Source organism: Mytilus trossulus, chromosome 13 (assembly GCF_036588685.1).
Source record: "Mytilus trossulus isolate FHL-02 chromosome 13, PNRI_Mtr1.1.1.hap1, whole genome shotgun sequence".
Taxonomy (NCBI): domain Eukaryota; kingdom Metazoa; phylum Mollusca; class Bivalvia; order Mytilida; family Mytilidae; genus Mytilus; species Mytilus trossulus.
In genome coordinates this window covers 31,429,549-31,449,939 of record NC_086385.1, presented here as the reverse complement: position 1 = coordinate 31,449,939, position 20,391 = coordinate 31,429,549, and the positions used below count along the sequence as shown (strand labels likewise).

General features: G+C 33.0%; 1 protein-coding gene and 1 long non-coding RNA gene across 2 annotated transcripts; both read right to left on the bottom strand.

Moving 5' to 3' along the window:
• Positions 1–6,651: 6,651 nt before the first annotated feature.
• LOC134695395 (uncharacterized) lies at positions 6,652–14,055 on the bottom strand. The gene is made up of 4 exons (XR_010102745.1): positions 13,932–14,055; positions 11,223–11,320; positions 8,741–8,817; positions 6,652–7,466 (listed from the first exon to the last, which is right to left on the bottom strand). It is a non-coding gene; the product is annotated as an uncharacterized LOC134695395 (long non-coding RNA).
• A 4,293-nt stretch (positions 14,056–18,348) lies between these two features.
• LOC134694264 (uncharacterized) lies at positions 18,349–19,998 on the bottom strand. The gene has a single exon (XM_063555267.1). The coding sequence runs from the start codon at positions 19,996–19,998 to the stop codon at positions 18,349–18,351; it is 1,650 nt and encodes a 549-aa protein (XP_063411337.1).
• Between the last annotated feature and the right edge of the window lie 393 nt (positions 19,999–20,391).

Sequence of the window (20,391 nt, the reverse complement as noted above, 5' to 3'; positions counted from 1 at the left end):
TGCATTTATACCGGTGACAGGAAACCAAGCTTTATCTGAAATGATGTGAAAGTCTGAACAATAAAGTCGTTCGGTCATGTTCACTTCGCTTGAAATTATTCCAGTACTGATAAGATGCTCTTCAGACAATTAATTATGATGTTGATGTATACTAGTACACACAGAAGGTAACTGAAAAGTATTGACATAGACTGAACCGTGCTGAATATACCTCAAGGAAATTGAAAGTTTTACAATTACTTAAGGGTAGACCTTGGTTCATGACCCCGATAATGCATATTTGTAAACATTGTAAAGGAACATTGTTCAGAAAAGCAAATCGTGCAAATGAAGGGTAACAAAGCAATTAAACACGTATTAACAATTGATATTTCAATATTGTATTCAACTGTGAAATGTATGCATAATAAAAAGCACATGAATTAATGACAGCTGATTCGAATTGAAATACACATAGTTAATTTTCCGGCATTTGATGTCTTATCCTGAACGAAAAAAGTCTCAATTAAGCCTATAGCTGTTGCTGTATCTCAGCCTCATTATAATGCAACCAATCAGAATCTATACGTGATAAGTAATATATTCAAGATGGCGTGTATTTCGACTGAAACTAATAGCTCCACACCGTTATGCGAAGCAACAAGACTTACAATGTACTGTGCGCACTTAACGTCCGTCGGCATATGTTACAGACATATAATTTAGAATGTTATATTGTGAACCTTGCTTTGTGCTATTATGCAAGTTTGCACTGAACCTGATGACATGTCAAAGAGCACGTGTTTGTATCTTGGACTTATTTGAATCCTGATTTGACCTGGCTTTGGGAACTAGCCGATAAAAAATAAAAAATAAAAACTGTATTAAAAAATTTTGTTTGACCTGTCCAGGAATTAATCATTTAACCTCTTAACCTTCTTGGGACACCGAACTAGGAGACTATTTTGACAGAATGTACAATCAAAATACATTTACACACTCCAGTGACTGATTCTAGAGGGACAATTTGATGTGAATTCTTAATTTATTCACCATCACTACCGTCATTTCTAATGCTGGTCCAGTGGACAGTCATTTTAAATTATAAGTTTAAACATATTTTTTTATAGTGGACTGGGAAACAAGTTATTACAACTTAAGTAATATTAATCCCTTTCAGTAATTGCGGGTGCGAGTGCTGCCTTGTAGCGGCATTAGCCTGCTCTTTTTCGAAATATACACGGGTGTTTTTAACGGGCAAGAGGTATTGGCTCTCTCTTAATACGGGTCAGCCATTTATCGTCCCTTTCCGACGGACTATCATCGTTTCCTCCAGACCATACTCGCAATTGGTGTCAAGGGAGGGCTTAAAATTCAGAACCTGAAATTTTATCCCCGGAGCGAGAATCAAACCAGGAACCTTTGCTTTTGTAGTCCGATGCACCTTTTTTTCTCTTGATAAAATGTTATTCAAATATATACAATGAAAATGTAATAGACAGTACCTGGTGTCACAAGCAGACAGTTACATATCAACTAAAAAGATAAAAGTAGTGAGAGATGTATTTTCTTAACAATGTTTCAAAATAGTCTACTTAATTGAGTTGAAATTGGGAATCAAACAATATAAAATTTCTTCTTTTATAGACACTAAATCTTGCTATACTCATAATGAAATTAACGAAATAAAAATTAAAATCGTTACTTCTCTTCAAAAAACCCACAAGCATCGCTTGGTCGAAATGAGGCGTATTGACAAAGATATCATCAAAATTACACATAAAACTGCAATAACCACTACACCACAGCTCTGCTTTTATGAATCTTAAATATTGATTCCTTCATAACAGTTTGACGACTTGAAGATCAAATACAATGTACTTTTGAGTAAACTTAAACTTGTAAACTTCAATGATAACTTAGCGAATTATTATGACTTTTTATGTCATTGTAATTTTATTTATGTAAATAAATATAAAAATTCAGGACACGGCACGACATTTATATTTATCTATGAGGTCTTTTATTAAAGTTTTCCCTTGTATTATTTGAAATACTTTTGAGTAAAATTGAACTTGTAAAAAATATTGATGACTCAGCAAATTATTACGACTTTTTATGTTATTGTAATATTGTTCATCTAAATAAATATAAAAAATCAGGACACGGCACAACATCTATATTTATCTATGAGGCCTTTTATTAAATGTGTCCCTTTTATAATTTGAAATACAAACAAGTACTTGTGCAAATGGCATTACACCTGATAGATTTTTCGCATAAAGTTTATTATAGGAGGAAATTAAAAAAATGTTTTGATGAACTCTTAAAAATTTTGATGAATTCATTATACATCAATATATGTTTATACCTACTAAAATCACGCTGAACATGTATTTAAAAGCGACATGCATACAATTTTAAATATGTCGTGACGAACGTGACTTTAGATACTCATAAAAAAAATATAATTTATTTTAAATAATAATAACAATGCTCAATCTCTGATTTCTTTAAAAACTTGAAATTACAACGTATTGTCATATAGCTCTTCAACTGTTTTAGGGTACTTATATATCCTGGGCTTTCAAATATTTAGTTTTGACATACCAACAATCTTCAATTATTGCTTAACGTTTGAAAATGTTTTAGGTTATATTGTGCAGGGATATGTCTCTAAACCACACACAAGTAAACATGTGTGTGAGTTTAAAATTTAAAATTTATAACCAAATATTTGTGTTTAGTTTTCTATTTTGTGTTCTCTATATAGTAACTGATTTTTGTGTTTTGGTCAATTTTACATTTTTTGACATACAGTGATGGACGACCATGTATATTACTATGAATATATTCATCACCGGCATAAGAGGAATGGACGCACACAAATACCGAATAGCCTTTTGTAATGTTAGCCACAACGTTCCCACTAACAGAACCATCATCGTCATGTTTTGCCCGGAGGAAGGTGGTCCCATACTCGGCGTTGTTTATCATGAGTTTGGTAGAATGTTCCTCGGAATAAACTCGGGTTACCCATATGAACACATAAATCCCACTCGTTATTGCGGTGACGATTCCAGTCAGGTAGTTGTACCCATTTCCTACATTGGTAACAGGGACGTCGTATATAAACTCATAATAGATACCAGGACTACATTTTTTATATACGCCAGACGCGCGTTTCGTCTAAAAAATACTCATCAGTGACGCTTGAATCCAAAAAAGTAAAAAAGGCCAAATAAAGTACGAAATTGAAGAGCGTTCAGGACCAAAATTCCTAAACGTTTTGCCAAATCCAGCTAAGGTAATCTATGCATGAGGTAGAAAAGCTTGAGTATTTCAAAATATCTAAATGACTTGTTTAATGTAAGATGGGCACTAGGTAAATTTCTGGTTTTAACATGTAGGAATAGAACGCGACAAATCCATCGCTGTCTATGTTATCTATTAATAAAAGTTGACGCTCTGAAAAATGAAAGACGTGTAGTTAATACAAGCAAGTGTATGATTTACCTCGTACACTATCAATGTATCATTCGAGTATCCGGTCAACAGCCCAAAATTATCATTAAAAACATATAACTAGGCATTCTGGCTTACTTAGCAATAGTTATGGGAGGATTTACGAAAACACTGTTGATAAACACCTGTCCGCATCAAAACTAAACAAAATACAAACCGTATTATAATGTTACTTTTTAGTTATTTTGAATATCATTAAGGCTTCCCTCCTTGTCAATTGTTACAATTATTCTGAGGGTGAACAATAACAAAGATCACAAAAACAAATCCCTAGTTAAACCCGAGTTATGCCTCTTTGTGCGACGAATATCATATTTTAAACTAAAACTAACAAAAATATTAAAATCACACAATTTAAAATCTTCATAGTACCAATATATAGTGTTTGTTTTTTAATTTTGATTCGGCTTATAAATAATTTTAGGATGTACTTTTACAGATATCTAGTTTTAAGTCTTGAATCGACAGTTACATCCCATATCAAACCTTACCTTTCCGCAAAAATGCATTTATTCTAGGATTAATCATTTATTTGGCCGATCCATTTAGGTCGGGAATACGAATACGTTGTTGCTGAACGAAATTTTGTCTAATTTCTGAACGGTCTCGCATTATTTTAACATTTCTTCATACATTATTTTTAAATTAATTCCGTCGTTTTCCAGGTTTCCGTAAACATAGCTTATTGTAAGACAAAGACAAACAAAACTGAGACATATCGAGCGAATCATTTTCTATAGAAAATATTGGGAGTAAAATCTGACCGTATTTATCTCTCTTAAAATGTTTCGATGAGAATCAACCTTGTAAATGAACTTTAATTCATATCTCTAGTTTTCAGTTAAGGGGCACAGAAAAATTCTTCTCAAGATATTGAAAATAGAAATAAAATTAATGAAACAGGACAATGGCTAAAGTCCTCAACCTACAAAGACGAATAAAAGGATATGTGGGATATACCGTATAGCGGGAATTTTTTGCGGGAGAAAATTTCGTGATTTTCATTGAATAAGGTATACAAAATATTTTGGCGGTTATAAATTTGGAGGATTTAAACTTTTATCAATAATTTTACATGTGCGCTTTTAAATTGGCGTGATTCATTTTGGCGATTTTGTTCTTTCCGCGAAAAATAAGAGAAAATAACCAGCTTTACGGTACGCCCAAACATGAAAATGGTTGCCTCCCTTGTCCATGGGACAGCAACCGAACAAAGAAAATAACTACAAAATGTGAGACAAGAACTATATCTGTGATAGTCTCAAACAATGAAAGGTGTAAATATGTCATTACGTCAAGCTCTGAATCGTCCGAGTCTATACAAGAAAACATTTAAAACTACTCATTAAGGAGCTACCGTTTGTATTACTGGGAGAGGGGATGGTGGGGCTTGGATAAAAAAAATTGTCCTGCATTTGTTTAGTTGTAATCTCTGTCCTGCGTTTTAATTTATCACTCTATTTGGTCTAGTTTTTTTAGTATAGTTTTCTGATTTGTTTACATAAAATGACACCCTGCCTTTTTTTTTCTCAAAAATCATGTCCTGCCTTTTTTCTCTCATCCTAACTTCCCCTCCTCCACCTTTGAAAACCAAATGGTAGCTATCTAATGCAAAAGAAGATGAGTTAGACCACCCACATGGATATTTCAGACACCCGAATGTTCTTCATATTAAAATATTTGTCCTCTCACTCTCGAATCGCAACATGCTTAATATATTACATAGTCATATGTTTATTTCTGAAAGAGAAAATGTTTGCCTCCCTTGACTGACTGCAATCTTGTATGGGGAATAATGTATATAGGCAATCCTTTTGTTTTAATGTCTATGTTTCGTGGATTTTACATCAACAATGAAATACTGTGGATACCTTATTATTCGTGGGATACCATTTTTCGTGCATTTCGTTGGTGTGGGTGACACCATGAAACGAAATTTTCAACTAATGACAGATTTCCTATTGGCAAAACCACGAAATTAGATATTCATGTAAATGTAAGGTGTCCTAAATCAACGAAAGTAAATGATTCCGAAGTATTGTGAATCAAATGCCATTTAAACGTTCATCCAATCTGATGTTAAATAAAAGGGCTTGTTTTCTTCATTATAGGATTTTACTCAACTCACAAATAACAACCTAATAAATGAAAACTTTCACAATCGCAATGAGAACCACTTCGTTCATTTTGAACACATGAACATTTTTATTTTTTTGTAAACAGACTACAACTTACACCCTAAGTAAATTAGTATCTAGGTGCCTGTACAAGTCACCCTAGACCATTTGGTTTCAGGTTTATCCTTTAGAATATAAATAAGGGCAATATTTGAACGCTTTTCTTTGGTATATTGTTTTTTCTTTATAGAAGTGCATTAGGTTTTTCAAATGCCAGTTTCCACTTTGTTAATTACACTCTAGACATATTAAGGGGTGATAACTATAATTGATTAATTTTTTATTTCAAATGAATTGAGAACGTGTTATGTGTAATCAACCTCTCCTACCGGGTTCGAACTGGTTCCTTGATAGAAATTAGTCAAAACCCATCCGATGTCCTGACAGCTAATCGGTCTTTCATAGTGATAATGTCTTCCGATTGGACTTAGTTTGCTAGATGTTTGTTTAAATCTCGACAGGCCAATATAATGTATGTCATTTCGTATGGCCATATGAATCCTAATTGGTAACTTGTCATTTTAATGAGTGTCATCAATTGACCTAGAGTTCCCAACCGTTCCCAAACCTTTCCACAGCAGCTGGGTTCATCCCGGTTTTTTTTTGTTTGTTTTTTTTTTTTGGGGGGGGGGGGGAGGGGGAGTTATTTACGATGTTGTTTGTAGTGCTTTGTCGACAATTATGTGTCTCCTCGTCTTAAGACTGTTATTGTTTGTCTACGTATAAGTCTGTCTTTCGTCAACATATTCATCATCTAATATTGGATTTGCACTATGGTACATGTGTTTCCCCCCTTTATCGTCATTTATGTTCTTCTGGTATAATGATAAAAAATAAGCAGAACTTTTAATCAAACAGACGCAGTACTCAATATTACAGAACCATATATTAAACAGACGCATTATTCAACATTACAGAACAGACGCAATCAATGCTAAACATAATATAACTAAAGTAACAAACAAAACACTTTCAATTTTAATGTCTTTAATAATTTTGAGTCCCAATACAGAACGATCATCTTATTTGTGATTGATTAAGAAACCTATCATCCTTCAAGTCTACATCAAACTGTGGCCTCATCGCTTTTTACCACTGTTTTCATTTATTGATAAAATGATAGCTTCAAAAAATCAAAAATATGAACGGTGTACTCGACTTTTTAATGAACATTTCATTAATTTTACTTTCAGCTTTAATGACGATTATTTTCGTCTTGCTCAGATTTTGAACTAATTCTAGTTTTGTTTAATGTGGTGGTTGTTTACTTTAATTTATCACCAACTTATTTCTCTACTATAAGTAACTGAATATTTTTAAATTTTTAAGGTAAATAAAAGATATTCACGGATAAATTGATATTTTATTTTTTTCCTATTTTTGTCTGCTTCATTTTAAAATACTACTTTATCACTTATCAAAATAATTTATTTCCCCATAGCCTTCAACTAATTTATTTTAAACACAATTATTGCCTTGTATCGTAAAGTTTCAGTTTAGTATAAAACGATTAAATATTAAATTTTCTGTTGTTGTTTTTTTTTATTAAGAGTTCCACTTTTTTTATTTCGGTTGTTGAAGTGTTTGGTTTTTTTCATCTTATTTCTTCAATGAGCTACATAAATGGCAAATGCGAGTAAAATTTTTGTTTAACATTTTACAAATATTTTGATATCCGTCTTTTTAATCACACCCGGTTTAACAAATGACACAACTAGCTTTCCTGCAAGTTGATAATTCTTTTGGTTCCATGCCACGATCAGCTTGCCGTATAACCTCAATCAGCTGAAACATAAAAAAATATATAAGTCGTATTTCAGCAATTTATTGATAAAGAGAGGCACACATGTCAAAGGGATATTCATTCTTAAAAGTCAAAAACAAACTATAACCATACTATGGCAAAACAACAACACAAAGACCGTACACAAAACATTTAAACATAGAAAAAAAAGAACCCCATAAAAAAAACGGAGGGAATCACATTCTTGTGCTCTGAAATGATGGTCTCGTCCTGCTCAATGTCCGACTACCGTAACTGAGTTTTTTCTTTGTTCTATTAAAATTTTAATAAGGTACACTCGACTCCAATTTTTTATTGACTAGGATTGTTATTTTTCCTATCGAAGGTCGGTGGTGTTTTTTGCGGACACTCTGGTTTTCTCCACAAATAAAAACTGGCCTCCACAAAATAGCCAAGTGGTGCTTAAAAGTGGTGTTAAAACACAGAAAATAAAATCAAATTGCAATGAATGCATCAAATGTATGGTTTTTATATCATCTCACATACAATCTTTATACACTAATATCTACTTGTAAATTGTTTAGATACCGTTCAATTGTTTGTGTATAGACCGGTGGATATGTTTATATACAGAGGGTTACTTGTGAAACGAAAAGCAACCTTGAATAACTGCCATTATGCGTCTTTTTTGTATGCAAATAATGTATTTAGTCATGTTTTTCTATGTGTGGCAATGTTTTCGTCTGTTGCTTTCTAATCGGTATATTCCTATAGAAGACAGTGACCATTGAAATCCATTTATTTTCTGTGACAATCAAAATTATTTCTGATTTTTTTTTGGCAATCCCATTCCCTTTTTTATATATGTCCATGGCTAACAAGTATCACTTAAGCTAGCTTATTAAATCGGGAATGGAAGGAAAAAGACTGTATATGGCCAAGTGCCTAAAATCTTCAGTAATCTACAGGACATTTGCAAGTGGAACAGGATTTGCTTACTCTTCCGAAGCGCCTGCGACCATCCCGGTTATTGCATGTATTCGTGTTGCTCGGTTTTCGGTTTTCTCTGTTGTGAATAACAAGTACTGTTAGTATCACTCTATTCATCGTTTTTCGTTATTGAATATCTCTTGTATATTTTGACTCTCTTTTACATGACTTTAGTTCCTAATTCTATCGGTTTACCTATATTCAGTTTTTTGTTTATATCTAAGGCCACCAAATATTTTAATCATACGGACCAGTGAAGTCCAACGCTAAAGATTATTTAACACAAACTTGGACTACTAAACATGATAAAAGAAATCTAACTTACATCCTCTTCGATTGGCCAACCTTTCAACTTCAGTTTAGAAAAAACCTCTTTATCATTGATCGTAATTTCAAATGCAGCTAAAGAAAAAATATATATATATATATCATGTGTATAAATATAGAGTATTACATTGATACAAGACGTGAGTCATCGGATTTATCCAATCGTGATACATGTAGATAAATTATCAAATTTAAAGTCCTCTCCGAGGCTCGGACTGAAAAATTTATAATAAAACTATCGAGATTTGATAAATCCGATAATCCACACGTTACTATCTTATGCTAAGTTTCTCTAATGATTAAAAGATAAAATTTCCAAACTAAAAATCCCGTTCGAGTGCCTTGTACTTTCCACGAAGTTGTCAATTGCTATTAGAACATTTTGATAATATCAGGTAGCTGAGAAAGGTTGTGACCATTTCACTCAGCCAATCATCATCTGAGATCACAGGCAACAATACATTGATTAAATTGTTTTATACAATGGTTCCGAAAGGGATATATTTCCATAGAATTAGAGGGATAAGATATGTTATGTTTGCCAGTGAAACTCCTCTCCACCAGAGACTAAGGTAACTGACATAAAATTCGAGGTTTACAATTATAGGTCACAATACAGCCTTCAGACAATGAATAAAACCCATATACTACATAGTTATCTATAAACAGGCCAATAGATGGCAAACGTATAAACATTCAAGCGTGAAAACTTACTAGGGTTATTTTCAAGACAATGAACGAAAAACCCAATATGATATACTGCATTATATTAAAGTTATGGGTACAGATGATAGTAAATTAATTCTAAAAATCCTTCGCTATTCATCTTACTCAATATTTCTCTTTGATCTCTCTCGAAGATGAGGGTCGTTTTCCCTGGCATTTTTTTCAAACTTTAATTCGGATTATAATATTGTCATTTATAGAATAACAAATTATTTTCCCTTAGGATTTCTATCTTTCCATTTGAAACAAATAAATTATGATATGTAGGAAAAAGTATAAAATTACATCAGGAACCGCTTCTATTTTTTAAGACACAAGTTCTTATTGTCTTTTGTTTGAAAATGTTTGATAAACTAATTCGAAAAGTACAAGAAAGGGATAAATATTTAAAAATGCTTCAAAAACTAGAAAGAAAATTGCACTTGTCTTGTTATAGGATGTACAAGTACGCTGCCAGTTACGTCTGGTTGGAAAACGAAGATTATCTGTTATTTATAATATTCGACCAAAATTGCAAAATTGATTGATTGATTGTTGGTTGCTTAACGTTCAGTAGCAAATATGTCATGCATATTCAGGACGAGAAGAAGTTCACAATAAATACAATAGGTAGGTCTTGTCACAAGAGAGGCCATCTGGGATGATGGTCGGGGAAATTTGGACTGCCACTGGAAAATGAGGGTATACTGGATAGGGACAGAAATTTTGCCTTGCAACAGGCCACCTACGGACCCATCAAAGAGTTGTTGCAAGGGTTCGTAACGTGCAAATACTGTGGCACTCTCTTTACACGTGGCATCCGATGCAAAATTGCAAAACATTTGATAATTGATCTAATACTTAATTCATGTACGTCCAAGATAAACTTGAAATATTTGTGAATGCATGGACAACAAGAAATTTTGTCGTCAACAAATAATGTAAAACGGTATCGGTTCTTATTTTGTACTGTTACACCAATGTCCCAGGTTAGGGAGAGGGTTGAGTGCTCACAAACATGATTCATTTTTTTACATAAATAAGGCCGTTAGTTTTCTCGTTTGAATTGTTTTACATTGTCATTTCGGGGTTGACTATGCGGTATGGGCTTTGCTCATTGTTGAAGGCCGTACGATGACCTATAGTTGTTAATTTCTGTGTCATTTTGGTCTCATGTTGACAGTTGTCTCATTGGCAACCATACCACATCTTCTTTTTGATATTAACCCCGTTATAATGTTCAAGCGCATGTCACAAGCCAGCAGTTTCCGGTTCAGCGGTTGTTGTTAGTTGGTGTCTGTATTTTATAGTTTACGTCGTTATCATTCTAGTTTACAGTAAGTTTAGTATGTCTGCACCAACGGAATATCTCGTCTCGCAAAAAAAAAAGATAAAGGAGGACGCCTTTTAGCAATTTGTTTACATCTACAAGTATTTATCAATATTTGACAGAACAAAACCGAAAATATCAAGACACCTTTTGTGTAAAATTCCAAGGTTTATTGCTTAGGTCTAGGATTTTGTCTTGCACTTCAAATCTCCGGATATTGCATTATTGTAAATCTAAGGTAAAGTGAAACCTTTCTGAACCCAACCGCTTCGGGACTTGAGATTGTGTTCGGTTCTGGTAAAAGTTCGGTTTTATAATCAGGTTCATTACAAATAAAACTTTATATGACTTGACTTAAAACATAGTCTGGTTAAGACAGGTTTCACTGTATATAATTTTTGTCATATATATTTTCCTATATTTCTATATTGTAAACTATACGTACTTCTGCGACCCTTTGACCCTACGACGTCAGCACCAGGTACCTCGGCAAGGATGCGCCCACGAAGCGCCTCATACTTGCCTGCGTAACCTCACCCGCTACTGTAAAATATATGAAATGAGATGTTAACATACATGTTTTCATAAGTATTTTTAAAATGGAGATAACAAAATCTCATTGTTGTCAGTGCATGAAGTTAATAAATATAATAAGGAAATCATTACTTTTTTAATCAGAAAAAAAATGGCAATATTTTTATATGCGTTCGCAAAATATTACTTCCATACATTGTTTTCATGATAAATATGATATTAAAAATCATAAATCAAATCAAATAAGAATTAGAAAATGAAGATATTTTATAGATTACACTTTACAGTTACAGCTATGCATTTTCCATAAATGTGTGGTTCATTTCAATGAACGATTGATTCACCAGTGGCAAATATTTCGTACATGTTCAGGATGAAAGCAAATTAACAATGAATAAGTCATGTTGCATATGTGAATCGCGATGAAAGGCTTCCACTGGAACAAGAGGGTGTGCTTGTAACCAACTATTTTCGCGGATACTTTTTTTCGCGTTAGATCTTTCAAGTTCACAACGCAACGGTTCAATTTGACGATTTTCAAACTACTTGATGTAGTCAAATAATGAAAGATCCTATTTTTACATATTTGCGGCGATTAATATCAGAGTAATGATTTTACTGACGAACGTCACGAGAACAAATCGCCCGCTAAAATTAGTTGGTTTACTGTATTGGATAGATACAGCAATTCAGCCACGCAACATGCTACCTTAGGATCCCTCAGAGTTGTAAAACGGTTCATACTATATACAAGAGCCATTGGATTTAACTTTTCAAGATCTTTCAATTATATCCGCTTTATTGCCGGTCGGAAGATTGCTAAAATTATTACCAATTTAAGCACTTATTGGCTATTTCGTAGCATCCAGCTGTTTTAATAAGGAGAAAAGGGGGAAAAAAAGGGGGGGGGTAAATTGAAGAGAACCACGGACCCTCAGCATAAAATTCTTGCCAATTTAAATTGGAATCGAAAACATCTGCCATGTGCGGATTCACAACCTGAGTGTTCACAGCCTAGTGGTATAGCTTCTAAACCACTTAGTCACCACGATGCCTGATTGTCGGAAGAAGACACAGATATGACAACATGTCTTAACCCCCCTAATGATGTTCTAACATGTATTTTGAATAAAAATAGAAATTTAAAATAAAAAATATAGAATTACTTCCCATTCAGGTTTTATTTGTAAAAATTTTAAAAATATGTATAATTGTTTCAAATGTTATGTAAATAATTAGAACTTGAAAATATTTTATAGACTAAACTTAAAGTTCTGGATTTTCCATTTAAATCATTATGTAGATATAAGAAGATGGGGTATGAATGGCAATGAGAAAACTCTATATCCAAGTCACTACATGTAAAAGTAGCCCATGTTAATGAATTATTGATTAATATTTTTTTACGTCCAGTAGCAAACAATTCATGTATGTTTGAACGAAGACATATTTATACATGTTAAAATGCTTTAGCCCAGTGACAGAGGTTGGTTGGGATAAAAATGCGAAAAATTCGGACGGCCAACGGAACAAGAGGATATATTTGGATGGAAACAAATATCTAGCCTTGCAATAGGCCCCAAGGAGTTCTGTAGTTTTATAACGTGCAGTGAGCGATGCACTATCTATACACGAGGCATCGGATTTTCAATTCCCCATATACAGGGGATGCTGTTGTCGCTTTACTGCAGGTCGGAAGATCGATTAATTGATTGTAACCCTGAGGGTGTTCTCATTTCGGGGAACATATAAATATAAAATATAGAATTACTTCCTATTCATGTATTATTTTCGAAATTAAAAACTTGCTGTGTCATGATTAACTGAATAATCCTTTATATGTTCACAGACCATTTTATAATAGATCATATACTATGTGTTTAATGTATTATGTACCTTTAAAAATTACTTAATTACAAAAGAAGTCTAGGTCATGCATTATATATAGTTTTCCATTTGTATGTGCTTGTACTTATAAACAAGCCAAATACGCTATTGATTCTATGATAAATTGATATTCAAGTTAAACGACTTAAATTTGATAAATAATATTTTTAATATATAGATAGAATTATTAGAAAATGGAAATGAGTAATGTTTCAAAGAGACAACATATGCCGCACTTATTTTCGAAACATACAAATGAATACTCGCATTGTTACTATAATTGTTGCTTAATCCAAACAGTAACACACACTTCTTTCTTTATTTATTCAAATGATACCATTACATGAGCTCTGTTATTCTTATCAGTGGTACATTTTGACCTATCATACGATTTCTTTAAGTATAAACATAATTTTACATGTATTTTTGAAATGGGACCTACATAATTATATGTTTTAGACCGACATAATTATAGATTCAATTCCAGGTATTATGCACATTACTTTTTCGTTTATCTGTATAAGGGAAGGGAATTATTATCTATCAAAACTTTGTCAATCACAGTTAGGACATATTTGCGTTTGACGTTGAGCAAACACCAATCAATCGATCTTCCTAAACTAAATTAAAATTCACCTGAAATTATATGAATGAAAAAATCAATATCACAGTTGAATGCGTTTAATTTTCAAAAAATCTTAAAACAATAAATGTGAAAAAAACAATAACATACCAGTACTCTACATGAACTTTGACGCCCATCTTTATTTTTCCTTTTTAGTTTTCCTTATACACAGATCCACCTGTGATAGTTGTGGTTATACTTATAACAGGTATAATACAGGTAGATAGTTTGAAAAAAATGCTTCGTCATAACTATACTGATTAAATATCGTTGATACAGATCTAAATATGTGACTTATATTTACATAGCAATTATCTCAATTCGACCTTGTCGCGGCTAGTAATTTTTATTTAGTTGATAATTTTGATTGGTTTATAAATTCGATAGTAATATTTGCTTTTTAATCTTAGTGAAATTTTGCTTACTTTTTCTTGCAAGTATTGAAGATGTATAATTGGAAATAATGATTCAAAAATAGCTTTCAAAATTGACAATTTCACTCTCAAATAGGCTCATTATTTTCATATAAAGCCCCAGTCTTACTAGACCACGATCGCACCACGCTCACCGTGATCTAAAATAAATTTGGATCGTGGTGAGGTCGCGGTATGAGCGGCATAAACATGTACATTTTCGTTACTTTCACGATGCTACTACGTCCTCATGTATACGCTTCTACAACGATCCCGCTACGATTATACTACGTTCTCACCGCGCTTAATCTGCGACCTAACTACGCTTATCAAGGTCTTTCTACACTCGTCACGTTCTCACTACGACCATATACCACGAGTTATCCGAGTGCAATACGATCTTACTGCGATTACTAGTATATCACGTTCTTCTCACGATTATACTACGTTCATACCGCGATCTTAATACGTTCTCAGCAATAACATCAACATCGTGTTCCATATTAATACAGTTCCATTTCTTCTATTTCGGATTAATAAATTGATTTCTCGGAAACAATTCAGTCATGCCACCAACATCTTCTAGAATACATGGGCGTGGTGCACGTGGTAGGGGTTGATGTAGAGGCAGAGGGAGCAAAGTAACGAATCCTAATCAAGCAGAAATGTCAGACCGACCAATCCCACCTAAATTACAACATATTTCTGGTCCATAAAGCTCAAATGACGATATGTTAGTGAACGATAGCAGAGATGACATAGATGTGTCAATAGATATGGGAAGATGTGGTATAAAAGTAAACCATTCTAGGCCACGGTATGGCCTTCAACACGGAGCCTTCACTCACACCGAACAGCACGTTATGAAGGGCCTAAAACAACACTAGTGTAAATCCATAGAAACGGGAAAAACAAGCGGTCTAATCTATATAAAAAAGAGAAGCATGGTTGAGCCGTTAGAGCAAATAAATAATTATATTTAGACAAACTAAATCTAGGGAGTTGTTTATATATTACATGTAAAACATAACAATGAGAATGATGGTCGTAGTGTGAACGTAGTCAGGTCGTGAAAAGAGCGTGATGAGAACGGCAAGGGCTAGCTACAATCGTACTATGGTCGTGAACAGCTTTGTATAGTTGTAGTGGAAAAAAGTAAAATCACAAAAAAACGGAACTCAGAGGAAAATCAATTTGGAAAGTCCATAATCACATGGCAAAATCAAAAAACAAAATGCATCAAAAACGAATGGACAAGAACTGTCATATTCCTGACTTGGTACAGGCATTTTCAAATGTAGAAAATGGTAGATTAAACCTGGTTCTATAGCGCTAACCCTCTCACTTTAATAACAGTCTCAGCAAATTCCGCTACATTTACATGATGCGTTAAATAAACAGTCACAATTAATAAAATAGTCAAAATATGGGTACATCAGTCATCATCGTATAACATTTTTAAAAGGAACAATTTAACTGGACTCAAAAACATCTACTATCTACGAACACATGGATTGATTTGAGTGTCTGACGTCAGAAAAAATATATACATCACATAAATTTGTCGTTCAATGTGCATACAATTTTTTTTTTAATTTGCATAGGCAATGTACGCATACAGGGTTAAAAAATCAAAAGTATGTTAGAATAAATTACAGAAATAGACCGAGATTCAAACTAGTCCAAAAGTTATACATAGAATTTATGAGAATCCAAAACTTTTAAAAGGAACAATTTAACAGGACACAAAAACATCTACTATCTACAAACACATGGATTGGTTTAATTATCACACACATAAATAGATATATTCAATGGGTACAATCAAAATCACGTGATGGATATACACACACAGGAAGTAACAGTCGAGCAGACCGCTTGAAAGGTAAGTAGTTTATATCAATACAATTTAATAAATAAGGTAGTGCACCGAATGTCGGATACTATCTAGTTTTGAAATACACAATTATCCTTGCTGGAAATCGTGCAATTAATGCTGACACTTCGACACGAAATTTCGTCGAAAATTTGGAGCTGTGTCGAAGTGTTTGCAATAACTGCACGCTTTCTAGCAAAAACAATTGTGTATTTTAAAACTACATACTATCCGACATTCGGAATGCCAACTTATTAATGAACATTTAATTGATATACACAAGAAAATGCAACTACTAACCTTTCAAGCGGAGAGTTCTAATGTAACTTCTGGTGTGTGTATATCCATCACGTGATTTTGATTGTACCCCTTGATATTTACACTTTCTTATGGAGAAGGAGTAACTCGGAATATATAAATAGAAAGTCTCTATCAAAATTGTATAATAGAGGTTGACAACACATACCATATATAAATCTGAAAATAGATGCCATGCTTCTCCAAAGAGCAACTTGTTTTTTACAAGGAAATACATCTGTTTGGACATGTTTTATGATATATTACTTAGGTTACACATTAAGGGAGTTTAATGCAGAATTAGGAAATAATAAATATCAACATACTTTGATCTTACCAAGAGTTTATACAAAATTAAAAGCTCTCTTAATAAATCATCAGAATAAAATTGATCTACAAAGTATAAACCCCAAAAATATTTATACTAGGAAAATTCTCGAAATTGATAATAATAAACATAAAATTGAAATAAAGTTTAGCTATGTCGATTTTACAGATATATGGAGTAATATTTGAAATATCAAAAGCAATTACCAGCAAGATTTTATTTTTATTTATAGAGTTGTGCATAATGCTCTTCCTACTAAAGACAATAAAAAAGACGAAATTATAGTAACGTTTTTCCGATATGCTTTTTCTATAACTCGGAAAATGAAACACTAAATCAATTACTGCTACATTGTTAAAAATAAGACTATTCCGAAAATATATAAATGACTTCATTAGACTTCAAATAAATGATGAAACTTTTGTTTTAAATGAATTTAACTGTTTGTTATTTAACATACCACAGGAACTATTCCCATCTATGTATGCATATGTTTATTCAATTTATCAAATTAGTTATGTAAACAATTCAGGTGGTTTAATTCATACTCTTAACCCCACATTTCATAGAAATAGAGAAATATATTTAGATAAAAACAATATTACGTAGTAAAATATGATACTTATTGTTATCATGTGTGTGTATATGTTATATATTTTTTTTCCAATAAAATACTTTTAACGTTCGGAGCACAATGATGACAAAATTTTGGCCACATATACCTCTTTCACCAACATGAGAATGAAGGTTGAGGCCTGCATCCCAATATTATTTTTTTTCTTTTTTTAATAAATTGTTTTCAAATTATTGGTTAAATATAGCTTTGATAACTCACTAGACATCCGCTAATAAATAAAGCACAAACCCAGCTTCTTTCTATGCATATAAGTTCATCACTCTTTAACAACTATTACTTATTAACATTATATACTAATCATATTACTGTATTAGTTAAAAGATAAGTCATATTGTTATTATCGTTTTAAAATTGTCTTCCAAACCCTTAAGTCTGAGTGCTCATAAAAAAAATTTGAAAAAATATTATGTTAAATGTTAATGATATCAACATTTCCATGAAACCTCTGGGCTACCAATCGGTTTCGATTTAAATGTCTAATTATAAACGGATATATCATATTAAGGAGGGGTATTTGCGAAAAATACCAGTCGAAAGAATGTTAAATTTTGCGAGACTGTTTGTCGAGTTGTTTTCAACTTTTACACATTCTCAAAATCAATTTTAGGTTTTCAGTTTAAATAGAAATAAGTTCGAATATATCTTATTTTGTAAAAAACGGCCATATTAAGCAAGTTTGAAAAGTAACTTCCGACTAGTACCAAAAAACTATCAATATATTTTTCAAAAGTTTTGAATCAATGTGTTATTATTTTTTTAAAAGTCTCATATACATTACACTTCATTTTCAAATAGGTAGTAGATCCCTCTTGGTATGCTTTGACTTGTCAGTAAAGCTAAATCTGAAAAGGTTTCAAGCAACATTAGAAAACTAGGTTATATAAATCAATTTGTCATTAAGATATAAAACTTATTGTTTATATTTCCGCTAACCACAAATTATGACAGTCATTTTAGTGCTCATTCGCCAGTGTTCATTGGGTTTTACAGATACTGATTAAATAACCACAGTCGTTTAAGACTAACAATTCTTTTGTTTCATTGTTGTACGATAAAACGGTCGGTCTATTGATGCCGTCGTCTGCTGTCAAGACAATGTCATGTTTCTGTCCATCATTCGATATTCTATGTATGTTGTGTGATTCAAATCCTGATACATACAAATCCCCACGGTTATCCACAGCTACACCATTAGCACCTCTCAGGTCAGGACTGTTGTATATCTCACGTTCTTTTCCATCCGAAGAAACTAAGAATACTTTGTTAGTACATAAGTCAGTACAATAGACATCACCATCCCGATTGGCACAAATGCCACAAGGATCAAATGTTGTTTGTATTACTTTAAGAACTTTACCATTGATATTCACAATGGTTAGAGTGTGAGGTTTATTTTTTACCCATATCTTATCGTTTACACTGGTGATTCCATAACACTTTCCTTCAACTTTAATTGTCCTTCCAGCCTTCAATGATGTCAGGTCGATGATCTGGATACCTGCATCACCTACAGCTACTACTGCATGATTTTTGTCATGTAAGCCAATATTTTGCGATTGATAATCCGAATTAATCACGCTGGAGTTTGATCCATCAAGTTTACAAACAAAATGTTGTTTGCCCATGTATCGATCGAGAAGTAACCTATCGTCAGGAATAAAGCATCCACTATAGATACTGACTCCTTCACCTAATTTCGTGGTCAGGAACGAATGTGACAGTGATAACTTTCTTTCGTCTCTTACGGGAAAATGACATTGTTTGTCTATATCTAGTACAGGCATTGATATTTGAACATTTTCTACCGTTATTGTACCTAAGTCTCGGACTAGTTTCTTAATTATCGACTCAGATTCCGACGGCTGATATTTAAGTATCGGAACAGTAGCTGATTGGATTTCTCTAATTTCTAATTCTTTCTGGTAAGTTTTTGCATCTAGAAATTTTACCACCTGGAATAAATGAACTTCTGATGTGTGTTGCTTTAGTGAATTTAGATTACTTTTCCATGTAGACAGCGAGTTTGAGCTGGATTGTATGCTATTTTTATTTCGGGACACACTCATAGTACAATTTTTATACTTAGAATCAATATTTTTATGTATCTCTGCTTCTAACGTATCTAAATGAGCAATGACATTCCGTTTGATTTCAGACACCCTTGTCTTTATTTTGGTACGACTTTCTTCTAAATCTGCAAGTATTTTCTCACTTTGACACCGTCTGTCCTCTGTAACTTGACATAGGTTCGAAATTCTTCTCTCTAGATCAGAAATAGCGGTACCATCTTTCACGCCTCTGGCAGCTTTTTCAATTGAAATGATAGACTTGCAATTTTGATGTGATACCGGAACACATGACACACAGACTACCTTGTCATGTTGACAGCAGTACAGTGCAATCTTTTGATCTGGATGATTGTCGCAGTTCTTGGACAATGTAAGAAGTGACGAACTCAGTTGTTGTATCTCTTGCGTTTGTATTACCTTGTGGGGCGGGTACATCCGTTCGTGAACTCTGGAACACGCCTTGCATACAAGTTCTCTGCAATCACTGCACCAAGATACAGCTGTGTTTTCTTCATCATTGCGCTGACAACCAGCACAGAATTTACTATCCTCCATTCTGTAAGAAAAGAAAAACATAGCGTCTGCATTTAAGATATTCATTAAAATAATGGAAATTGTTGCGGTCTTCTTTGACCTCATGTGGTCTGTAAAGAGTTTTTGGTTAAATATAGACATAGGAATCTGATGTACAGTAATGTTGTTTGTTTACGTAATTTATACGTTTTTCTGATTTCTCGTTTTTTTTATATAGATTTGACCGTTGGTTTTCCTGTTTGAATAGTTTTACACTAGTAATTTGTGGGCCCTTGATAGCTTATTATTTGGTTTTGCCAAAGGCTCGGTGTTGAAGGCCGTACATTTACCTAATATGGTTTCCTTTTATAAATTGTTATTTGGATGGAGAGTTGTCTTATTGGCACTCACAGCACATCTTCCTATATATATATA

What these genes read in the sequence shown, in the direction of transcription:
- LOC134694264 (XM_063555267.1), bottom strand. Translation starts at nt 19,998, where the DNA reads ATGGAGGATAGTAAATTCTGTGCTGGTTGTCAGCGCAATGATGAAGAA.